We start from the raw sequence: 21,738 nt of genomic DNA, 5'->3' as shown, positions 1-21,738 counted from the left end.
GTATCTTTGCCCATTCTTCCTTACAAAAGTCTTCCAGTTCTTTGAGATTTCTGGGCTGTCTGTCACGCACTGCTCTTTTAAGGTCTATCCATAGATTTTCAATTATGTTGAGGTCAGGAGATTGTGAAGGCCATGGCAAAACCTTCAGTTTACGCCTCTTGATGTAATCCCTCGTGGATTTCGAGGTGTGTTTAGGATCATTATCCATTTGTAGAAGCCATCCTCTCTTTAACTTCAGCTTTTTCACTGATGGCATCAAGTTACCATCCAAAATTTGCTGAAATTTTATTGAATCCATTTTTCCTTCTACTCATGAGATGTTCCCTGTGCCACTGGCTGCAACACAACCTTAAAGCATGATTGATCCAACCCCATGCTTAACAGCTGGACAGAGGTTCTTTTCATTAAATTCTGTGCCCCTTCTTCTCCAAACGTACCTTTGCTCATTCCGGCCAAAAAGTTCAATTTTAACCTCATCGGTCCACAGAACTTGTTTCCAAAATGCATCAGGCTTGTCTATATGTTCATTTGCAAAGTTCAAACGATGATTTTTGTGGTGAGGACGTAGAATAGGTTTTCTTCTGATGACTCTTCCATGAAGACCATATTTGTACAAGTATCTCTTTATAGTGGAATAGTGTACCACAACTCCAGTGTCTGCCAGATCTTTCTGGAGGGATCATGCAGTCAAACGTGGGTTTTGAATTGTTTTTCTCACAATCCTGCGAGCTGTTCTGTCTGATATTTTTCTTGGTCTTCCAGATCTCGCTTTAACTTCCACTGTTCCTGATGACTGCCATTTCTTAATTACATTCCGAACAGAGGATATTGACATCTGAAAACGCTTTGCTATCTTCTTATAGCCTTCTCCAGTTTTGTGAGCGTCAACTATTTTCAGTTTAAGTTTTCTAGACAACTGCTTAGAAGAACCCATGGTGCTGATTGTTGGGGCAAGGTCAGATGAGTCTGGGCATTTAAAACCTTTGAGATTGACATCACTTGGTCTTCCCAGACGATGATTGAGAACAATCCATGGTACTGGCAGGTCTCAGCTTGGCAAAGGGGGCAGTGCATGCTATAAATTCTGCAGGGTGCCCAAACTTTTGCAGACGCCATTTTTTTGTATTCTGTTATTTTGAAAGTGTAAATGATGGAAATAAAATCTAACTTTTGTTGACATATTATAAGAATGTCTAATCTGTAATTTGATGCCTTTTGGAGATTTTTCCATCTTTCCTTGGCTTCTTTATGCACATTAATACAAATTTTTAGCTGGGGTGCCCACACTTTTGATCCCCACCGTATATATATATATATATATATATATATATATATATATATACACTATATTGCCAAAAGTATTAGGACAACCCTCCCAATCATTGAATTCAGGTGTTCCAATCACCTCCATGGCCACAGGTATATAAAACCAAGCAGCTAGGCATGCAGACTCCCTTTACAAACATCTGTGAAAGAATGAGTCGCTTTCAGGAGCTCAGTGGATTCAAGCATGGCACCATCAACTGTTAGTGGTATTTTAACCAAGTAGAAGCAACTGGGAAGAACAGCAACTCAGCCATGAACTGGAAGGCCACGTAAAATGTCTGCAGAGTCAATAGCTAAAGAACGCCAAACTTCGTGTGGCCTTCAGATTAGCACAACAACAGTGCAAAGAGAGTTTCATGGAATGGGTTTCCATGCTGAGCAGCTGCATTCAAGCCTTACATCACCAAGTGCAAATGTAAAGCATTTGATGCAGTGGTGTAAAGCACACCACCACTGGACTCTAGAGCAGGGGAGATGTGTTCTCTGAAGTGATGAATCAGGCTTCTCTGTCTGGCAATCTGATGGACATGTCTAGGGTTTGGTGGTTGCCAGGAGAACGGTACTTGCCTGACTGCATTTTGACATGTGTAAAGTTTGGTGGAGGAGGGATTATGATTTTTCAGAGGTTGCACTTGACCCCTTAGCTCCAGTGAAGGGAACTCTTAAGGTGCCAGCATACCAAGACATTTTGGACAATTTAATGCTCCAAACTTTGTGGGGATAGTTTGGGGATGGCCTCTTCCTGTTCCAACATGATTGCACTTCAGTGCACAAAGCAAGGTCCATAAAGACATGGATGTGTGAGTTTGGGATGGAGGAACTTGACTGGCCTGCACAGAGTCCTGACCTCAACATGAAAGAACACTTTTGGGATGAATTAGAGCTGAGACTGCAAGCTAGGCCTTCTCGTCCGACATCAATGCCTGACCTCACAAATGTGTTTCTAAAAGAATGGTCAAACATTCCCATAGACACACTCCTAAACCTTGTGGACAGCCTTCCCAGAAGTGTTGAAGCTGGTATAGCTCCAAGGGGTGGGCCAACTCAGTTTTGAACCCTACAGACTAAGATTGGGATGCCATTAAAGTTCATGTGCGTGTAAAGGTAGCATCCCAATACTTTTGGCAATATAGTGTATATATATATATATACATTTTATATATATATATATATATATTTTTTTTTTTTATTTATTTATTGTTTACAAAAAGGATGATGGAGATGCCTCTCATTTCTGGGAATTGTCTCTGGTAAGCACTCTTTGAAGATTCTGTGATGATCACTAGGAGGATTGTGCTTGCACGGGAGAGAACGTTTCACTGGCACTTCATAGGAATTTGATCTGTGTTTTGTGATTTTTGATTCACTGTTTGTTAGTGTGATGGAAACTTATTTTTTTATATACTGTATGATACATAAATAAAACTGGTTTGGCTAGAGGTACACCTTAAAAGAAAATGTAAAGCAGTACCAAACAACAGTCTAAGATTAACAGTACCTTTAGGGAGTCCAAAAACTTCATGTCTCCCAAAATCTTTTTAGAAGCAGGCCAGTAGTCATCTGCAGACTTTCCACTCGGATCTCCTTTTTTTTCGGGTTTAATCCCCTTGGAATAGACAAAATTTCAACTGTCACTCTTCTTTACAATCAGCAACAAAGCAAAAATAAATAAGAATAATTTAAATCACACTGGAAGTCTTTATGTAAAAAAGGCTCAGTCCTATGGTCTGCAGTCACTTGGCAAACTCCATAAATGCAAAATAATAATAGGGACACCCTCGCTAAACTGGAATCAAACTGGGCTAGCTTTCACCGTCAGTCGAGGGGGAGGAGCCTGCTTATGGAGCTGAGCGGGAGGTCATGGTGAGATCTCCCGCACCCATGCTCCCCCAAAGACTTGCCAACAGGTCGTATGACCTACCTTCATCAGGGAGGAGAAGTGGGCTGGACGGCTGTGGAATCCCGCGGATGAGACCCTCTAGCGGTGTTGTCAGCCGGGCGTCCTCGGTGTGCTGTGAGGAGGAGACTGGAGGGCGAAAAGCCCTAGGAACGGAGGCACGGAGGACTTCGGTTGGACACGTGACCGGCTGCAGGGAAGTCCTGAGAGGAGAGAGATGCCGGCTGGCATAGCAGCGTATATGTGAACTTGATATCTCCCCTTTCTCTTGGTCTCCCCAGCTCTCCCTGTCTCCCTTACCCTCCCTCTCTTTGTGAAGGAGTACAAATCGAGCCTGCAGTGGACTGGAGCTGGAAAGGAGATAAAGGGGCAAAAGTTTGATATATGATTGGGAACCCCTCACCAGAGAGACCCTTGAACTAAAGGGGCTCTCTTTTGCAACCCCCCCAAGAAGATTGACAGAAGCCACCCCCCCATATGTGGAAAAGAGAAAGTCTAATGGTGAGTGAGAGTGGCAGAAGAAATGACACACCTGATATATGTCAAAACGAAAAATGAAGTAAACATGGACTGTTAAAGGAGGGGGGGTTGTATATAGGGGGCACTACGGAGACTACAGACGGTCCCATATTTTCAAATTAAAACAAATAAAGAACGTTTGTTCTTGCAGGGGGCCCAAAAGGGAGATGGGGGAAAGAAGAAGGTGAAAATTTAAAAGGGAGGAGGAGATTATTGATTCCATTAGATATCCGAGATATAGCAAAATGAAGAACAAAACAACAAAAGGAAGCGGATCAAAAGCCCCTATTTCATGTTCAATTAAGAAATATATTCCCGGGCAGGACAAACAGACCCCAGAGAGGCAAAGTGGAATTAATGAAAAAAGTGTGACAGAGAACAGTAGTGGTAGGAGCCCCAGAAGATCCCTGGGAATGTCCAATTTTAGGCAAAATTTGGAAGAAGCAGACATAGAAAAGATAAATGGTATGGATAAATCAGAAGTTCAAGATTTACATTTACCAACTAAAACAGAAATAGCAGAAATGTTTAAAGGCCTGGAATTATCTATAAAAATTGAGATGGGAAATTTACTTAAAGATCTGGGATATGTTCTTTCTAGAGCGGAGAAGATGGAAGAAAAAACAAATAAACTGGCTCAAGAGATACAGGTCTTAGAAAATAAACTGGTGGAAATGAAAAAGGAACAAAGAAATCTGCTTTATAAATTGGAAGATCGGGAAAATAGGAATAGAAGATGCAACCTAAGGATACGTGGTTTACCAGAGATTCCCTAAGGAGAAGATCTGAGGGAAACGGTAGAGAAAATGTTAGATGCAATAATGGACAGAGCCACAGTAGAACCCTATAAAATTGATGGTGCGTAAAGAATTGGAAGAATATACCAAGAAGGAGGAAAGGAAAGGCCGAGAGATATCATTGCTCAATTTCGATGTTATAGGGATAAAGAGGAGATCTGGAAGAAGATGAAAGGAAGAGTTATTATAAAGTATGGGGAAATAAATTTACAGATATTCTCAGATCTTGTCACAGAGACTTTGTCAAGAAGGAAAACATTAAAACCATTAGTAGACCAAATGAAAAAGCAGAACGTCCGATATAGCTGGGGGTCCCCAGGATGTTTGATTTGCTGGAAAAATGGACAATTGGCAAGATTAAAGTTTCCCAAAGAGCTGAGAGACTTCTGCGAGAGACTTGAGTTGCAGAAAATAGATATTCCTGGGTGGGGTGGGGGGGGGGAGAGTGAGAGGGGGATGGGCAGTTTGGGGGGGAGGGGGAGAAGGGGAGGTGGGTTTTTTTTTAATTCTTTCTCCCGATCCTCTTTTACCCCTCCCACCCTCCTCCTGGATTCTTTTTTTTTTCTCTTCTGGCAGGACAAATGGGAAGAGGTGTCCATAAACAGAGCTCCACCCTATAGTGGAATCAAAAGTGGAAGTAGGCCCACAAATGATTCAGAGGCAAAAGAATAGCCTAAAAGGGAAGGGGACAGGTTGGGGGAAGGGTATGGGGGGGTTGGTAACCTGAGATTATGCAGGAAAGTGGGACACAGTATTTATAAAGTGCCTATAGTTCGCTCAGCGCTGTACGTTGCAAAGGGAGACAGAACATGCGACAGTACAATAACAATACAATGTGATACACGAGGGGTTTGAGGGCCCTACTCTAGATTGTAAGCTCGAAAGAGTAGGGACCTCGAATCCCTCGTGTATCACATTGTATTGTTATTGTATGGTCGCATGTTCTGTCTCCCTTTGTAATGTACAGCACTGAGCGAGCTATTGGCACTTTATAAATACTGTATAATAATAATAATATATTAATCTGGAGAAATCCTGGAGGACGAAGGTGAAGGTATAGGGAAGAGAGGGAGAGAAAGGAGATGGGAGAAGAGGGATGAGAGGAGGTGAGAAAAAGAGAAGAACGGAAGAGATCCACTTTGTGACTTATAATGTTAAAGGTTTAAATAGCCCAGGGAAGCGATTTAAGATATTTAAAGAACTTCAGCATAGATCTTCTTCAGTGGTATTTCTACAAGAGACGCATTTAGTACAAGAAACAAATGTGAAGATACAATCTAGATATTATCCTGAGTGGTATTATGCAGATTCCCCAATTAAGTGTGCAAAGGAAATGGCAATAGGATTTGTGAAAAATATAAGGTTTAAGTTGGAGGAGATATTGGTAGATCCGAAAGGGAGATTCCTCTTTTTGAAAGGAAAACTACAGGAAATAGAATGTACATTAGCAAATATTTATTGCCCGAATAAGAACCCTGAGGTATTCTTAAAAAATATTCTGAGGAAATTAATGGATTTCAAAAAAGGAGAATTGATTGTGGCTGGAGATTTTAATTTTTGTATGGATCCACAAATAGATGTGGCCTCTCCTGTGCTGAGAGATAGTGGTAGATCTCTGAAAAATTTTGAAAAAAATGTAGTGTCAGCTTGTTGACATTTAGATAATTAAGCATATAAAGGAAAGAGACTACACTTTTTACTCTCATGCACATGAGATGTATTCAAGATTGGATTACATACTGTTGGACCATAGGCTTTTTGAGTCTCTGGTCAAAGTAAATATAGAAGTTATGTCGATTTCTGACCATGCTCCTGTTACAATGCAATTGCTATGGGGTAATGAACAGAGGGGAGGAAAGTTTTGGAAGCTGAATGAGTCACTTCTCCAGGATCAAGAGACGGATTGGAAAGTTAAGAAGGAAATAGAGCAATTTTTTGAAGAAAACGACTCTGAGGAAGTGTCGGTAGCCACGGTGTGGGAAGCATACAAGGTTTACATTAGAAGAATTTTAATAGTGATAGGAGCAAAAAAAGAAGAGGGAAAGAAGAGAAAAAGTAAACACACTTTTAAGGGAACTTTGTGACTTAGAGCTGACTAATGAAAACAGAGTAACCAAAGAGATCACGCAGAAGATAATAAATAAAAGAGAATATCTAAATAATATCCTGGGAGAAGAGGAGAGTGTTTAATAAAATGATAATGTGAGGGACCGCCGAGCGGCACCACTAGCACTCCACTGGTCAGGCGTGCCCAGAGCGCGGAGTCTAAGCCCCAGGGTACTTGTTCACCAGGGCCCCTGATGGTGGGGATGGACTTGTAGTACCCCGAGACCAGGTCGCCTCTGCTGAGCACACCTGTCAGTGGTAGTGGTGTTCGCCAGGGGCTCCAACCAGGGAGAGCCAGATGTGAGGAGGTCGGGTGACCCCGATGGGATGGATGGATGGCTGAGCAAGTGCGTAGTCAGACAGGCCGAGTCGGTATTGTAGAGGACGGTAAGGTACAAGGGAGCAGGCAGAGAATCGTCGGGTCACACGCCAGGTCAGCAGCAGGAGGTCAGATCTAATAAGGGGCATCCAGGGAGAGAGGTCAGGCAAGCAAGGGTCTGGGCAGGAGAAATCAGCAAGGTCAAAGGCAATCCGGGTCAATAACTTACTAGGCACAGGTACAGGAACACAGGAAGCAGGTAAGACCAGAAGGCAACGAAATGACAGCTCAGGGACCTTTAAATATCCCGCCCTGCGCTGCCATTGGTGCCCAGCGGGCGGCCGCAGCTTCTACTGCGCATGCGCGAGCTCGAACGCCGCGGCCGGCCCGGACCTAGTGCCCGTGTACTAGGTGGAGCAGTGCGCCTGCGCCGGGACCATCGCGGCAGGGATCGAGGAGATCCCTGGCAGATAAGTGAGAGGTATAGATGGGGGGATAAACCAGGAAAGTATTTAATGAGGGCTCAGAGGAAAAAAAAAATCTAGGAATTATATAGAGAAAATAAGAGATAATAAAGAAGAATTGGTTCATTCAACTAAAAATATACTAAAAGTGTTTAAAGAATATTACAGTAAGTTATATAATATTAAGCCTCCTGGTACCAAAGGGGAAGATGAAGTAAGAAATAAAGAGAGAAGATAGGCATATTTAAAAAAGGCGGGGATACCTTAATTAACTGAAGAACAATTAGAATCCCTAGAAACTGCTATAACGCAGGAAGAAATACACCTTGCATTAAAAAGCACAGAACCTGATGGGAATACAGTGAGATATTATACAGTGAGATATTATAAAAAATATGAAGAAATTCTACTACCTAAATTGAGAATATATATGAATGCTTTGGGTGGAGAGATGGAGTTGAGGAGGGAATCCCTGCAAGCTCATGTGGTTCTCATACAAAAGGAAGGTAAAGATAATACTCATTGTTCAAGCAATAGACCGATTTCCTTATTAAATATAGATACTAAACGATATGCAAAAGTACTGGCAAGTAGATTGAAGGACCGAATGCCGAGATGGATACATATAGATCAAGTGGGGTTTGTCCCAGGGAGAGAGGGTAGAGACAACGGTTTAAGATCTCTGTTCCTTATACAAAAAAGTAGGAAAGAAAGAATTCCGGCGTTGGTACTTTTGATTGATGCTGAAAAAGCATTTGATAGAGTAAATTGGGGATATATGTTAGATACCTTAGAAGTAATAGGCATGGGACCTAGAATGAGAGAATGGATTAGGAAATTATATAGCCAACCCTCGGCAGCAATAATGGTAAATGGGGAAATATCCGAGTATACTGGAATGCAGAATGGAACAAGATAGGGATGCCCTTTGTCCCATCGTTATATATACTGACTTTAGAATCTCTTTTGGCTACCATTAGGAATAATATAGATATAAAAGCAATTTGGGTAGGAGAAATTGAGCATAAGGTGGCATCTTATGCAGATGAGATGTTGTTCTATGTAGAAAATCCGAAGATAACATTACCAAACTTAATGAAATCTTTAAAAGAATACGGAGAGATGTCAAACTTAAAAATGAATCCAACTAAAACAGAGATCTTAAATATAAACCTTATAAATAGAGAGAAAAAAAATTTACAGGAGGAATTCCCTTTCATCTGGAAGGAAAGAGATCTAAAATATCTAGGTATAAAGCTGACTGTATCTTTAAAGAATCTATATAGATTAAATTATATTCCACTATTAAATGAGATTAAGGACAAAATAAAGAAATTAGGAAGAGGATTTCAGTCATGGATTGGTCAGATAAACTTAATAAAAATGGTAATGGTTCCTAAAATTCTATGTAAATTTCAAATGATACCAATTAAGCTCCCAGAGGCATATTTCAGAATAATTAAAACATTTTTAAAATCAAATATCTGGAGAAATAAGAAGCCTAGAATAAATTACGAAATCTTAAGTAGAGATAAAGGAAAAGGCGGACTGGGGGTACTGGACCTGAAGACATGCTATAACTCAGTAATATTGGCAAGAATTTTTGATTGGACACATAATGCATAGGGAAAAAGTTGGGTAAATATAGAAAATACACTAAGTCACACAAATTTATGTAGAATCATATGGGTACCACCTCAATTTCGAGGATTAAAAGATAGCACAAGTTTGTTTACATGTAATGTTTTCAGAGTTTGGGATACTTTACACAAACAAAGGGGGTGGGAATTTAATTCAATGCTAATGCCCCTAGGATCCACAGAGTTTTTTCTTCCAGGTAAAGAGAGTATTACAGGGAAGTGGATAAAGAAGAAAGATGTTCAATTAGGAGATATAATGGCGGGAGAAGAATTATGTTCACTTAGCAAAATGGAAAGTAAGAGGGATATATTTGCGAGAATGGATGAATGGCGTTATTGTCAACTAAAACATTTTGTAGGGAGGCTCCCAATGCCATTAAGAAAAAAAGAAGATTGGAACCCCTTTGAGCACTTACAGTTGTGTTCAAAATAATAGCAGTGTGTTGAAAAAAGTGAATAAAGCTCAAAATTCTTCTAATAGCTTTTATTTCCATACACACAAATGCATTGGGAATACTACATATTCTATTAAAAATCAAAACATGAAGAGAAATATATCAAATTTGTGTTGTTCCTCTAAAAAATTGAAGAAAAGTGAATATTAGACTGTTCCAAAAAATAGCAGTGTTTGTATTCTTCTTTACAAACGCAAACATTCACTATATAAACTGAAAAATGTTTGAAGATTTTGCTTTCCTTTGAATCACTTAATTAATATTTAGTTGTATAAGCACTGTTTGTGAGAACTGCTGTACATCTGTGTTGCATGGAGTCAACCAACTTCTGGCACCTGTGAACAGGTATTCTAGCCCAGGATGATTGGACTACATTCCACAGTTCTTCTCTATTTCTTGGTTTTGCCTCAGAAACTGCATTTTTGATGTCACCCCACAAGTTTTCTATTGGATTAAGATCCGGGGATTGGGCTGGCCACTCCATAACGTCAATCTTGTCTGTCTGGAACCAAGATGTTGCACATTTACTGGTGTGTTTGGGGTCATTGTGTTGTTGGAACACCCATTTCAAGGGTATTTCCTCTTCAGCATAAGGCAGCATGACCTCTTCAAGTATTCTGATGTATTCAAACTGATCCATGATCCCTGGTATGCAATAAATAGGCCCAACACCGTAGTATGAGAAACATCCCCATATCATGATGCTTGCGCAACCATGCTTCACTGTCTTCACAGTGTACTGTGGCTTGAATTCAGTGTTTGGGGGTCGTCTGACAAACTATCGCTGGCCACTAGATCCAAAAAGAACAATCTCACTTTCATCAGTCCACAAAATGTTGCGCCATTTCTCTTTAGGCCAGTTAATGTGCTCTTTGGTAAATTGTAACCTCTTCGGCACATGTCTTTTTTTCAACAATGGGACTTTGCAAGGGCTTCTTGCAGATAGCTTATCTTCACATAGGCGTCTTCTAATTGTAACAGTACTCACAGGTAACTTTAGACCTCCTTTGATCTTCCTGGAGCTGATTGTTGGCTGAGTCCTTGCCATTTTGGCTATTCTTCTATCCATTCGAATGATAGTTTTTCGCTTTCTTCCACGTCTTTCAGGTTTTGATTGCCATTTTAAACCATTTGCGATCATTTTAGTTGAGCAGCCTATCATTTTCTGCACTTCTTTATATGCTTTCCCCTCTCCAATCAACTTTTTAATCAAGGTGCGCTGTTCTTCTGAACAATGTCTGAAACGACCCATTTTCCTTAGAATTTCAGAGAGAAATGCACTGTAACCAGCATGTACAACATTTGCTGCCTTCCTTCCTTAAATAAGGGCAATAATTGCCACCTGTTTTTCAAAGAATGAATGATCTCACTAATAGAACTCCACACTGCTATTATTTTGAACATGCCCCTTTCAATTAGGGATTCAATTACACAGAATCAGCAGCATGCATGTCATGACTGTTGGGTATGTTGGATTTCTATTACAATACTTCACCTGCTAGTAAATTATTTGCCATGTAGAAATATCATTTCTACCAAAAACAGTGATTGATCAGGTTAGTGATCTGACTGCTATTATTTTAAACACAACTGTATTAGATACGCGAGGAGATGGGAAGCATGGGATTACTAAAATATATAAGATTCTCACAGGATTAACCACGGCTATAAGGCCATAATTTATAGAGAAATGGGAAAGGGATTTAGAAGTAATAATTGATGAGGGAAAACAAAAGAAAATATATAGTTTAATTCATGGGAATGTAAACATGAAGGAAGTGGAAATGAATTACAAGTGTTTAGTAAGATGGTATATTACACCGAATGTAGAACATAGAATAAGTGGAGATAACTCACCTTTATGTTGGCGGAGATGTGGAGAGAGAGGTACAATGTTTCACCTATGGTGGGAGTATCAAAAAATTAAAAAATACTGGGAGGGTATAGTGAGTATAATTCAGGAAATAACAGAGGTAAATATTCCTAAGGACCCCGAGACTTGTCTTCTTTATGGTACCGAATTCTCAGTTAAAAAATATTAAAAAACTGGATTATTGTATTATCTGAATGCAGCGAAGGGACTGGTACCCAAGTTTTGGAGGAAACAACAGGCTCTGAGAATAAAGGATTGGGTAGAAAGAGTGGAGAATATATATAGAGTGGAGGAACTTTGCCATATGGAGGAAGATAAAATGGAGGTCTTCCATACAAGATGGGAAAAGTGGGTGCAATTTAAAAAGTCAGACTTATACTTAAAACATGTGAAATAGGGAAAAGACGTTAAAGGGGATAAATATAGTGTAATATCAGTATTACTCAAGGAATAGAATTTTAAGTGTGAAATTAAAAGCGCATAATCAAAGGGGGGTTGGGGGGGATAGAAAAGGGGTAAAAGGTCACCAAGACTAAGGTTATATGTGGGGAATGTTTGACAGATATATGTAATGTATTCTGGGTTTTTTTTGTATATTTAAAATGGTGATTTGAAAAACAATAATAAAATATTTAAATTTAAAAAAAAATCTAGCTTTGAATTTAGCATTGACGACTAGGGCCAAGACGGATTTGAGGTGGACCAACGCATGGTTTTACTGCCGATGGGATAGAATTGGCTCGATGTTGGCTCATAAGCTGACACCCAAAACTCGATCTCATATACTGCCAATAAATTTAATCTGCTCTAGGGGGATATACCCAAAGTCCACAAAAAATAATGGAGGAGTTTCATGCTTTCTACTCCTAGTTTTATCAGCTGGGATCCTTAGTCTCCAGGGAGGTGGTTAATGCCTCTTTGCAGGACTTACCTTTACCCCATTTAACAATGGCCCAAAGGGCTAAGCTGGAGGCCCCTATTTCCAGTTTGGAGGTTATTGGGGCAATTAAATCTGCCAAGAGGAGCTCTGCCCTAGGCCCAGGTGGCTTTTCTTTGCTATATTGTAAAACATTTGCTCCCACCCTATCATGTACCTGGTGATGGAGGCCAATGGAGAGAGGGCTTCTCTTGCGGCTAAGTTCCAGACTCCCCTGAGAGTGGGACAGCGGGAGTCTGGCCCAAAGTTGCACAGGTCGCCTGTAGGACTGCTGGTTGGTAGTCCACTCAGAAGCACAGCTGGTGCATGGAGATAGGTCTGTAGACAGGAGGCGCCTGTGCGTGGTATGCAAGCCCTTCCGGGATTTGCATGTTTACTGGGTAGTCGGTTCAAGCCAAGGTCAGGTACCAGGTGGGAATCAGAGCGGACGTAATCAGATGGGAAAGCCGAGGTCATTCACATAGGAGCAAGAGAGAGAGAGTATCTGTAAGCCAAGCCGAGGTCAGATCAGGGGTAAATCAGAGTAGACAGGTCCAGGAGCAAGCCGAGTCAGTAACAGGAAATCACAAGTCAGAAACACAGGAAACAGGAACAAGGAACAGGGCACGGGAGCTAGAGATCATCCAGCAACCAGAGGAAGTGATGAACCTCCTTATAAAAGCCATCTGGCACCAGACTGAGGCTGATGTGTACTTCTGTGGCCATGTAGAGTATTGGCAGAAATGCTTCCAGAACTCCTGCCGTGGACAGGACCCTGACACACCCTCTCCCTGTATTTAGCTAATTTTTTAAAACTCTCTACAGTGTGGGGAATCTCTAGACCCCTCACTGAACACAGCCTATATTCATTCATAGGCGCATATATACACAATGATCACGTTGGGTTTATAACAAGTAGACAGGGACCAGACCAGATCCATAGAGCCATTGACGTGGTATCCCTGCTGTGATCCCAATGGGATGGTGGACCCCCAGGAAAGATTTATGTTATCCATAGATTTACAGAAGACCTTTGACACAGTGTCCTGAACCTTTTTTTTCAGAAGCTTGGAAGTTTGAGAGTTCGGCCCACATTTTTTAGACATGCTACAGGCTCTTTATTCTTTCCCGTTAACACAGGTTTGCTTACAGGGTCAGTTTTCTCAGTCGATTAGGATTGCTCGGGGTACACGGCAAGGGTGCCCCTTATCTCCCTTAATTTTTGCTATGACTATTGAAACCCTCAGAGTGGCAATTCGGTCGGATCCCGATAGTCGAGGTGTACGCTATGGCCCGCAGGAACACAAGTGTGCACTGTTTGCGGATGACTTTCTGATGTTTTTGACTTCTCCACTGACTTCCACCCCAAAGGTAATACGCTTATTATGAGAGTTTGGCAGGGTGCCGGGTTTAGAGGTTAATATTACCAAGTCATTGACTCTGAATGTCTCTGTCCCACCAGGATTGCTTGCCCTACTTCAGGAGTCCTTTCTCTTTGATTGGAGTGACTCTCATATCCCATATCTGGGTGTACAGCTGATGGCCAATATGGAATTTCTGTATGGATCCAGTTATCTGCCACTTTTTCATAAGCTTGAGGCAGATCTCCAGAAGTGGTAGGCTCATTCTCTCTCCTGGCTGGGCAGACTGCATTTCATTAAAATGACCTTGCTCCCACAACTTCTATATTACTTCCGGTCTTTCCCCATTCCTATTCCATGCGCAGTATTGGAGAAATTCCAATCTTCAGTAATTAGATTTATTTGGGGCAATAAGGGCCGTCGCTTTGCTAAAAAGATCCTTTTCTGTCCTAAGACCAGGGGTGGGCAGGGACTCCTGGAACTTTATAGGTATTATCAGGCAGCTCAATTGGCCCAACTTTCAGTGGTCTACAAGAGAAGGGATAAACCAGAATCATCCGTCAATATTGACTCTGACCCTATCATAGTCGGTTTCACTTTAGGACAGGCTCAAGGCTCTCCCCACTTTCTCTGCTAGCCCATATTTTCAATAATCCAAACTTTCTGCCAGGTCGGGATATTAAGGCATTTAAATGGTGGCTTGACAAAGGGCTATATCGAATTGGACAGTTTTTTACCCATAGAAGGCCCTTTACTTTATGCTATTGTATCAAGGTTTTATAAATTTCCCAAACCGAACGGCTTCGTTTTCTTCAAATCTCGCATTCTTTGCGATCCCTCGTACCCAATCAATCGGGACAATACAAGATCTCTCCATGTGAAAAATAGTGCACACAGGACACTGGCCAGAGAGGAGGTATTTCTCTCATATATGGACTGCTACTGACTTCTCCTTCCAAATTTTCTTATATGTTTGCCTGAGAAAAAGATCTTGAGGTGGAGGTCAAGATTGAGGTTTGGCACACACGTTTTTTAAAATCATACTCTGGTATTATGAATGTATCTTTGATAGAAGCTAATGTTAAACTAATTGCCCTTTGGTACTTGGTTCCCATATGGCTAGCTAAAATGTATCCCTCGGCTTCTCCTCTCTGTTTTAGAGGATGTAGCATGATTGGATCCATGCTTCATGTATGGTGGGAATGTCCACAGTTAAGAAGCTTTTGGAATGGCGTATTCAATATTTTACATAGAGTTACGGGGCTATCTATTCCTCAGACCCATCAGTGGCCTTGCTTAATGCAGTAGTAAAGGATGCCCTTCGACACCTACAACGCTTGATTTTGTTTGTTCTACTGGGAGCAAAGATGACTATTGCTAGGGCAATGGAAGCAACCCTCTGTCTCGGCTGCCCAGACGACGAAGAAGATCACTTGTATTATGGTTCAAGAGAACGCTGTTAGTATACTTCATGATACCGTTGCTAGATTTGAAAGTACATGGGAACCTTGGGCTGATTTTATGAAAATCACTTTATAATTGATTGGTGGGTACAGGGTATGTATGCAATTTGATCATCATGCTCTGGGCATTTCTTTCTATCTATATAACTCTTTTTCTTCTCTTTTCTTCTTTTTCTCCCTTCTTTCTGGTAGTCTTTTACCAGTTACAAGGAGTGTTTGAAGCAGCCACCTGAGGTGTCTGGTACCAACAGTTCCCTTTTAGGGAGATTATTAAGTGATGCTTAGGGGATGTTGACCATTGCTTGCTTTAGCTTTTATTTTGAATTTAGATGTTATAACCAGACATTTGCGGATTGTATGTACCCCTTTGCATTCATTATGGACTCCTTGTCTTTTGTTATCCTATGCTACTTATTACTGCAATTGTTGATGGTTATTCACTGTATTCTGTTAAAACCTTAATAAAAATCTATTGAAAGTAAACCCAAAGTATCAACATGGCAATCAGGGAACTAGCATTCTTAAAAGTTGAGTTCATCTGCTGTAACCTCTTATAATATACAGTATTTTCTGTAAGGGAAACAAAAACATCCCATAATGGGGTAGTCAACTACGGTATATATTAGAAATTCTATATCTTGTATTTACATGTAGGGATAACACGTTTACTTTGCAAAATTTTCTTTGTCCTGCTAATAAATGTCACAACTTAGAAGAGGTTATCTTTCATTTTGTTTCAACAAAACTGGAGCTTTGTATTATAACAGCTGGAGATTGACTATTTCCTGTTTAGACATGGATGTAAAGTATCTAATGTACTAAACCCAAGCGCTACCTTTCATACTTCATACATGGAGAAGATAATTAAAGAAATTTTAATAACGCCATAACTGCACATTTTGCACAAAATGTAAGGATACAGCTTGGTTAATACATTTGTTCCCAATGTTAGAAACCAAAAGTGAAATTAATAAAGTAAATTTCACATAATTACTGTACACCTAAAGTATCATTTGACATGAAAATGTGTTTTTGTATGTGAATAGTAAAAAAAATAGCACTTTTTTTTTAAATATACTGATCTTCACTGAAAATAATGCACTTAATTTCTGAAAAAGCAAGGGGTGTCTGTCTAAGAGTGTTGTTAGGTCCAGTATCTGCATCAAGGTTCAACTCCAGAATAGAAATCTGGTTTGCTGAAGAGCACAGGTTTCCTTAGCTGGGATGAATAAGGGTATAAATACATTCTGCCCAAGATAGCCACCTAATGTTCACTTCTACTATATCATTAATATGCTGGCTCTTTATTCTGTATGGTACTCTATAGTTTTCCAACAAAAGAAGCCATTAACAGTCAACAGTATAAATTATTTTAAATGTGAACTGAATGTCATTTTCATGGACGGAATGACCTAGGGAATTAATCAGGCTGACAGTGGCAGGGCTAAGAACATTTTTTCCCCCACATATGGGAATAAATTGGCAAATAACTTGCTGGGATATTACTCAGCCTTCATCCTAATTAAGAGTATTAAATTGGTTAGTTACATATAGCAACCAATAAGCATAATTACATAGTTGGTCAGGTTAAAAAAAATGTACTAATCCACAGTGTTCACCCAGCAGGTGAAAATAAATGTAAAAGCTTGCATCTTCAGCCAGTAGTAGAGGGGAATGTAGCTATGGAAGTCTTCACTCAGTGAGATCAAATGGTATTGTTTTGAGAGTCAGGAACTTTGTTCCATTGTTGTGAAAATGTCCCGCTGCAGGTTTCTGGTTGTGCATAGGTAACTGCTTGCAAGGAGGTGACCATGAGCCCCAGAACCATCATACAACAGTGGATGGACAATGTCCAATTGGAGGAGAGGTGAAAGATGTGAAGTTGCTGTTTTAGAAGCTTCTCTGAAGGAAGGAAAACTTTGGTCTCCTTTAATCCAGAAAAGGTCCCATTTATTCCTAGCAAGGGGAGCCAAACTTGTGGACACTCATGATTCAACTAAAATCCAACAGTATCTGAATTGTGCCAGAGTTGGTGGCAGAAGTTGGGGGAATAAACCTGAGGAGCAGACGCCAGGTCAAAAGGAAGGGCCTCAAACTGGTAGTAGGGTTCCCCTACCACAAACCAAAGGAAATGTTGATGGTTGTGGGAAATAGGAACATGGAGGAAGGCGCCTGTGATGTTTATTGAGGCTAAGATTTCTCCCTGATGCATATTATTTTTTTGCATATGAGCCTGCAAAGCATTGCAACTAGTGGATCTCAGGTGCAATGCAGAGCTACAGATTTTCATTTCCTGATCTGGAGGAAATGTCAAAGAACTACAACTGCAGCAATCACTGCATTTCCATTCGACTGATATCTATCAGTCCTTTTGCCATGATGGCAGTTATTTTTTATTCACAAATTTCTGTGAATCAATGACACAGCTGTGGAGACAAAGCTACTCACAACTGTGATAAATTCAAAAAGTGACAGGAGCTACTGTTGTCTAAAATGACAATATAAATGTATGAATACCTTTAAAATGCAAATTGCTGACAGAGTAAGTCGAACTCCAGAAGGTGGGTTTTGCATTGTTTTCAACAGGGTGATATCACTGGCTTTCAGTGTGTCCAGTGCCACAATTGCAGCATTAAGTGCTGGTATTGCAACACTTAGTTTCTGCTCACATTCATCCTGCAAAGACATTAAAAAAAATGTGGTTTATGGACATGTGCTCATTTTTCATCACATACAAAAATGATGTTAAAATCTCTCGTGCCATACTTCAATAACTGGTCTAGAAAAAAAAAATGCTCATCATATTATGCATATAATAAGATGAAGACCCAGCTATAACTTTAAACACTATTCACTAGATAATCTATATAATGAGTACACATATTTTTTAGACATCAAACACTTTTCATGCTTAATTTAGAAAACAGTTTTAAAATGCAATCATCTTTTCTTTTTATGCTAAAATTGTGCAATTTTTAACCCAATCAATTTAGTCCAATGATTTTAAAGTAAATTAGCTTGAGTAAATTGACTGTGAAAAGTTGTACATTTTCTCCAAGGCTGAAAATACTGTGGAGGAGACATTTACAGATTCAACTGTGACAGCATAAGTAATTGACCAAATGATCAAACAGAGAGTAATTGTAATCTGCAGTTTATAGAACAGGTGCAAAGTTGGAATCAATAATGCAAAATAGGGTCAGAATGGCAAAGAGCATACATACACTGCAGAATAATACAAAAGTATTACAAAGTATGAAAGCTGTGCAGATATGAACTCTTCACAGCAATGTCTCTATGTGTCAATCAGGGTAACATGTTGCATAGCATAGTCTCTATAAGACTTTAGAGCAACAAAGAATCTAGTCGAGCTAGCTGAGGATCACTACTTCAGTAAAACAACTCTTAACATAAACAACTACTTGCATGCATCCTCATCCTCCAACAGCATCATTTCCCTTGGTGAGGTTCTGGCAACACAGGTGAACAGCTGGAGGGATTCCAGGCCAAAGGACAAGTGGTGGGGAGGGGGGGGGGGTGGCAAGTAGAGTAATCTGGTATCAATTGGGGGCTGCAGTACCCCTACTGTAGTTGGGTCTTCCAGAGAAGCTGTGATTTATTAGGCTCCTGTCTGACTGCCAACAAACTGGTTTGTGCATTGAAGGGCCTCCCACTTGGCTGCAGACCATTTGCCTAGATTCCTTTGCCTCTTCAGGTGTGGCCTTTCTGAGTATCCACATAACCTCAACCTATTGAAGGGGAATGAAAAAAACAGCAGAGACTCTTGCAATATTCTGACAGTCCAGAGGAGGGTATCAACCCCATATATGTTAAAAAAAGAGAAAATATTGCTCCCATAGTGTGATATGTTTAATGGAATCAATCTGAATACATAGAAATATTGCACTAAATGGTATTTTGCCTCCCAAGCACCAAAATAAAACACAGGTTGAACCAAAAGTGCTGCGCCACGCCGTTCGCTGTATTTTAGCCAGCGTGCGTTCCACGAGTCAGGAACCAATCACCGGAAGTGATGTGTAGAAGGGACCAGAAATGACGACAGCGGCCATGCTGTCAGTTGACAACCCCCTCTGGACAGTCATAATATTGCAAGATTGTCTGCTGTTTTCTTTCATTCTCCTTCAATATAATGAGGTTATGTGGATACTGAACACACTGGTTATGATGGGCATCTGGTAAGTTGCCAATCTTAGTACACGTGGTGAAGGAATATTGGATCACTTGCATTGCATGTGTTTCATGGGCACATGGAAAAGAAGTTCTCTATCAGTATATCATAGTACTGATTATTTATGTTATGGACACTTCACTTATTTATTCCATGTAATTATATGAATTAATATTTTTTTCACTAATCTATTTGGTCTACTCATGAGTAGTTGATACATACAATGTTTATGCGTGTGTTTTGTATTATTTAGAGATCATGGCATATATTAATTATTTTATTGTTTTATCCACACTCTATTGCATTTTATGAGGGCACATTTATTGGAGGTAAATGCTTTTCTTGTTTTTGAGAAAGCAGGCTGTGTTCACAACCTCCAGACACAGAGCCAAGCAATTGATACATTTCTCAGAGACTGCCAGTTAAAACTTTCATTGTCAGAACAATGTCTCCACAAAACATTACATTTTCTGTGGAAGCAGAAACACAGGTAGAACCAGAATTCTTTCCAGATCAGGAACTAAGCAGACAAGGTTAATGCTTGGTTAAACCAGGTTGGTAGGTTCAACAGAATTATGATACTGATAAAGAAGAACTGTTAATCACTTGTGGTCTAAAATAGTAGATCACATGTCATCCCTTTCTCAGCCTTTTCACGAGGTACTACATCTAGATTGTGCTCGCAAACAAGTCAATGCTATCTATAAGAGTTATCAAAGACTATGCTTTAAAGTGATTCTAAACCTTTAATTTTTTAAAATAACAAACATGTTATACTTACCTGCTCTGGCCTATAATTTTGCACAGAGCAGCCCTATTTGTCCTCTTCTGGAGTCCCCCGCCAATGCTCCTGGCTTCTCCTACCTCCCAAGTACCCCACCAGCAAGCCGGTTGCTGGGGGGGTACTTGTGCAGGCTTGCTCCTGAGCCCAGCTGCCTGAATCCATTGGCTCCCACTGCAATCAATCTTCCCTGTGAGGAGGTAGAGAATGGAGAGAGCCGTTGCTCTTGTGCACAGCCCAGAGAATACGTTAAAGTAAAAAAAAACTTTAAGGCTTTAGAACCACTTTAAATCTACTACTCTCTTTAACAATGCTGAAGAGTCACAGGAAGAATTAAGACAAAGGCAGAGGTGAGAATCACACAACATCATGAATCTAAATCCCATTGCTCTGCATCTATGAGACACTCCTCAAGATCTGCCAAGTCTCTACAATCAAGATCTTCCACTCTCAGCAAACAACTTAATAAAGCTTAATCTTTGAAATTTCAGGCAGCCTGTGCCCAAAAGAAAGCAGAGATGCAAGCAGAAGCCTAAGAAGCTGTTTGCAAGAAAGCAGAGAAGAAAGACGAAACTGCTTGCAAGAATGCACAGATGGAAACAGAAACTGCATGCAAGAAAGCAGAGATAGAATCAGAAACTGGATAAAAAACAGCAGAGATGGAAGCTTTGCAGAAACAATGTAAGCATGATACCATGGCAAGGTTAAAGGTTTTAGAGCAAGCTGCTAGCGAAAGTGAAGGAGGTAACAGCATTAGACACTCAGTTGCATCATATTCATCATATTCTTAATACACTCTCCCAAAACTTCCACTCTTAGCCACAGCAGCTGTAGCCCTCAACCAAGGTAAGCACACCTCCCCTACCACTTCTCAATATGATCTTCCTTCTCATTCCCCAGCACACCAGGCTTTTGAGCCTCAGCAAATTGTAGACACCACTATGCAGATAATAGACAATGCATCTTACCATGAGACCCAACACAGCAATCAACTCTGGCAAGTGTCAGGTATGTACATCTTTGCACAACCATTGCTTCAAAAGTTGCTCAATGTTAGCACACTAGCCAATGTAACTTACTTTGTTCCACATGCAGCTATGCATCCAAAGTCTGAAAACACAGATTTGTCACAGTTCGCTAAATACATGCTTCATGAAGAGCTCACTAAGACAGGTCTCACTATGTTTGATGATAAACCTGAAAGCTACAGAGGCTGGAAATCCACCTTCAAACTTTGCATCATGAGCCCCTGAGCAAAGCAATTCTCTGGGGCTCCTACCAGGGAGATGATGACCTATAGCATGCTATGCACACCATGGCAGTGGGTGTGGCTACATTATGCTCAATATTGTGCATAGATTTTTAGTTTGAGTAGAAAAAAAAATTAACACAACCAGGGAATTATCCCAAATAAATTTACCCCTGTACACATTGTCCTGCCCTCTGTATATACTGACCCACTGTATACACTGATCCTCTTTTCCCCTGTACACACCCCACACTTTTGAGGTTGGTTTCCAAAGCTGTGCCTCCACAGAACACAAAACTAAAGACTGTAAGGCTACTATTAGGTGAATAGAATGTGACAGTGATGATTATGTGCCAGGATCTCAGGCAAGGCATGGCAGGGAG

The 21,738-nt window shown here is 40.4% G+C and overlaps 1 protein-coding gene across 1 annotated transcript in view; it reads right to left on the bottom strand.

The window, feature by feature from the left end:
* LOC149471958 (dynein axonemal heavy chain 3-like) overlaps positions 1-21,738 on the bottom strand; it is a 710,466-nt gene that overhangs the window by 408,454 nt on the left and 280,274 nt on the right. Inside the window, exons 13-14 of the mRNA XM_089652692.1 lie at positions 17,654-17,812; positions 2,825-2,932 (exon numbers count right to left, since the gene is read on the bottom strand). Of these exons, the coding sequence (XP_089508818.1) occupies positions 2,825-2,932; positions 17,654-17,812 (267 nt within the window). The remainder of the gene's footprint in view (positions 1-2,824; positions 2,933-17,653; positions 17,813-21,738) is intronic.

Source organism: Staurois parvus, unplaced genomic scaffold, assembly GCF_062004578.1.
Source record: "Staurois parvus isolate SC_StPar_1 unplaced genomic scaffold, SC_StPar_1.0 ptg000025l, whole genome shotgun sequence".
NCBI lineage: Eukaryota > Metazoa > Chordata > Amphibia > Anura > Ranidae > Staurois > Staurois parvus.
This window is presented reverse-complemented; position numbering and strand designations above follow the sequence as displayed.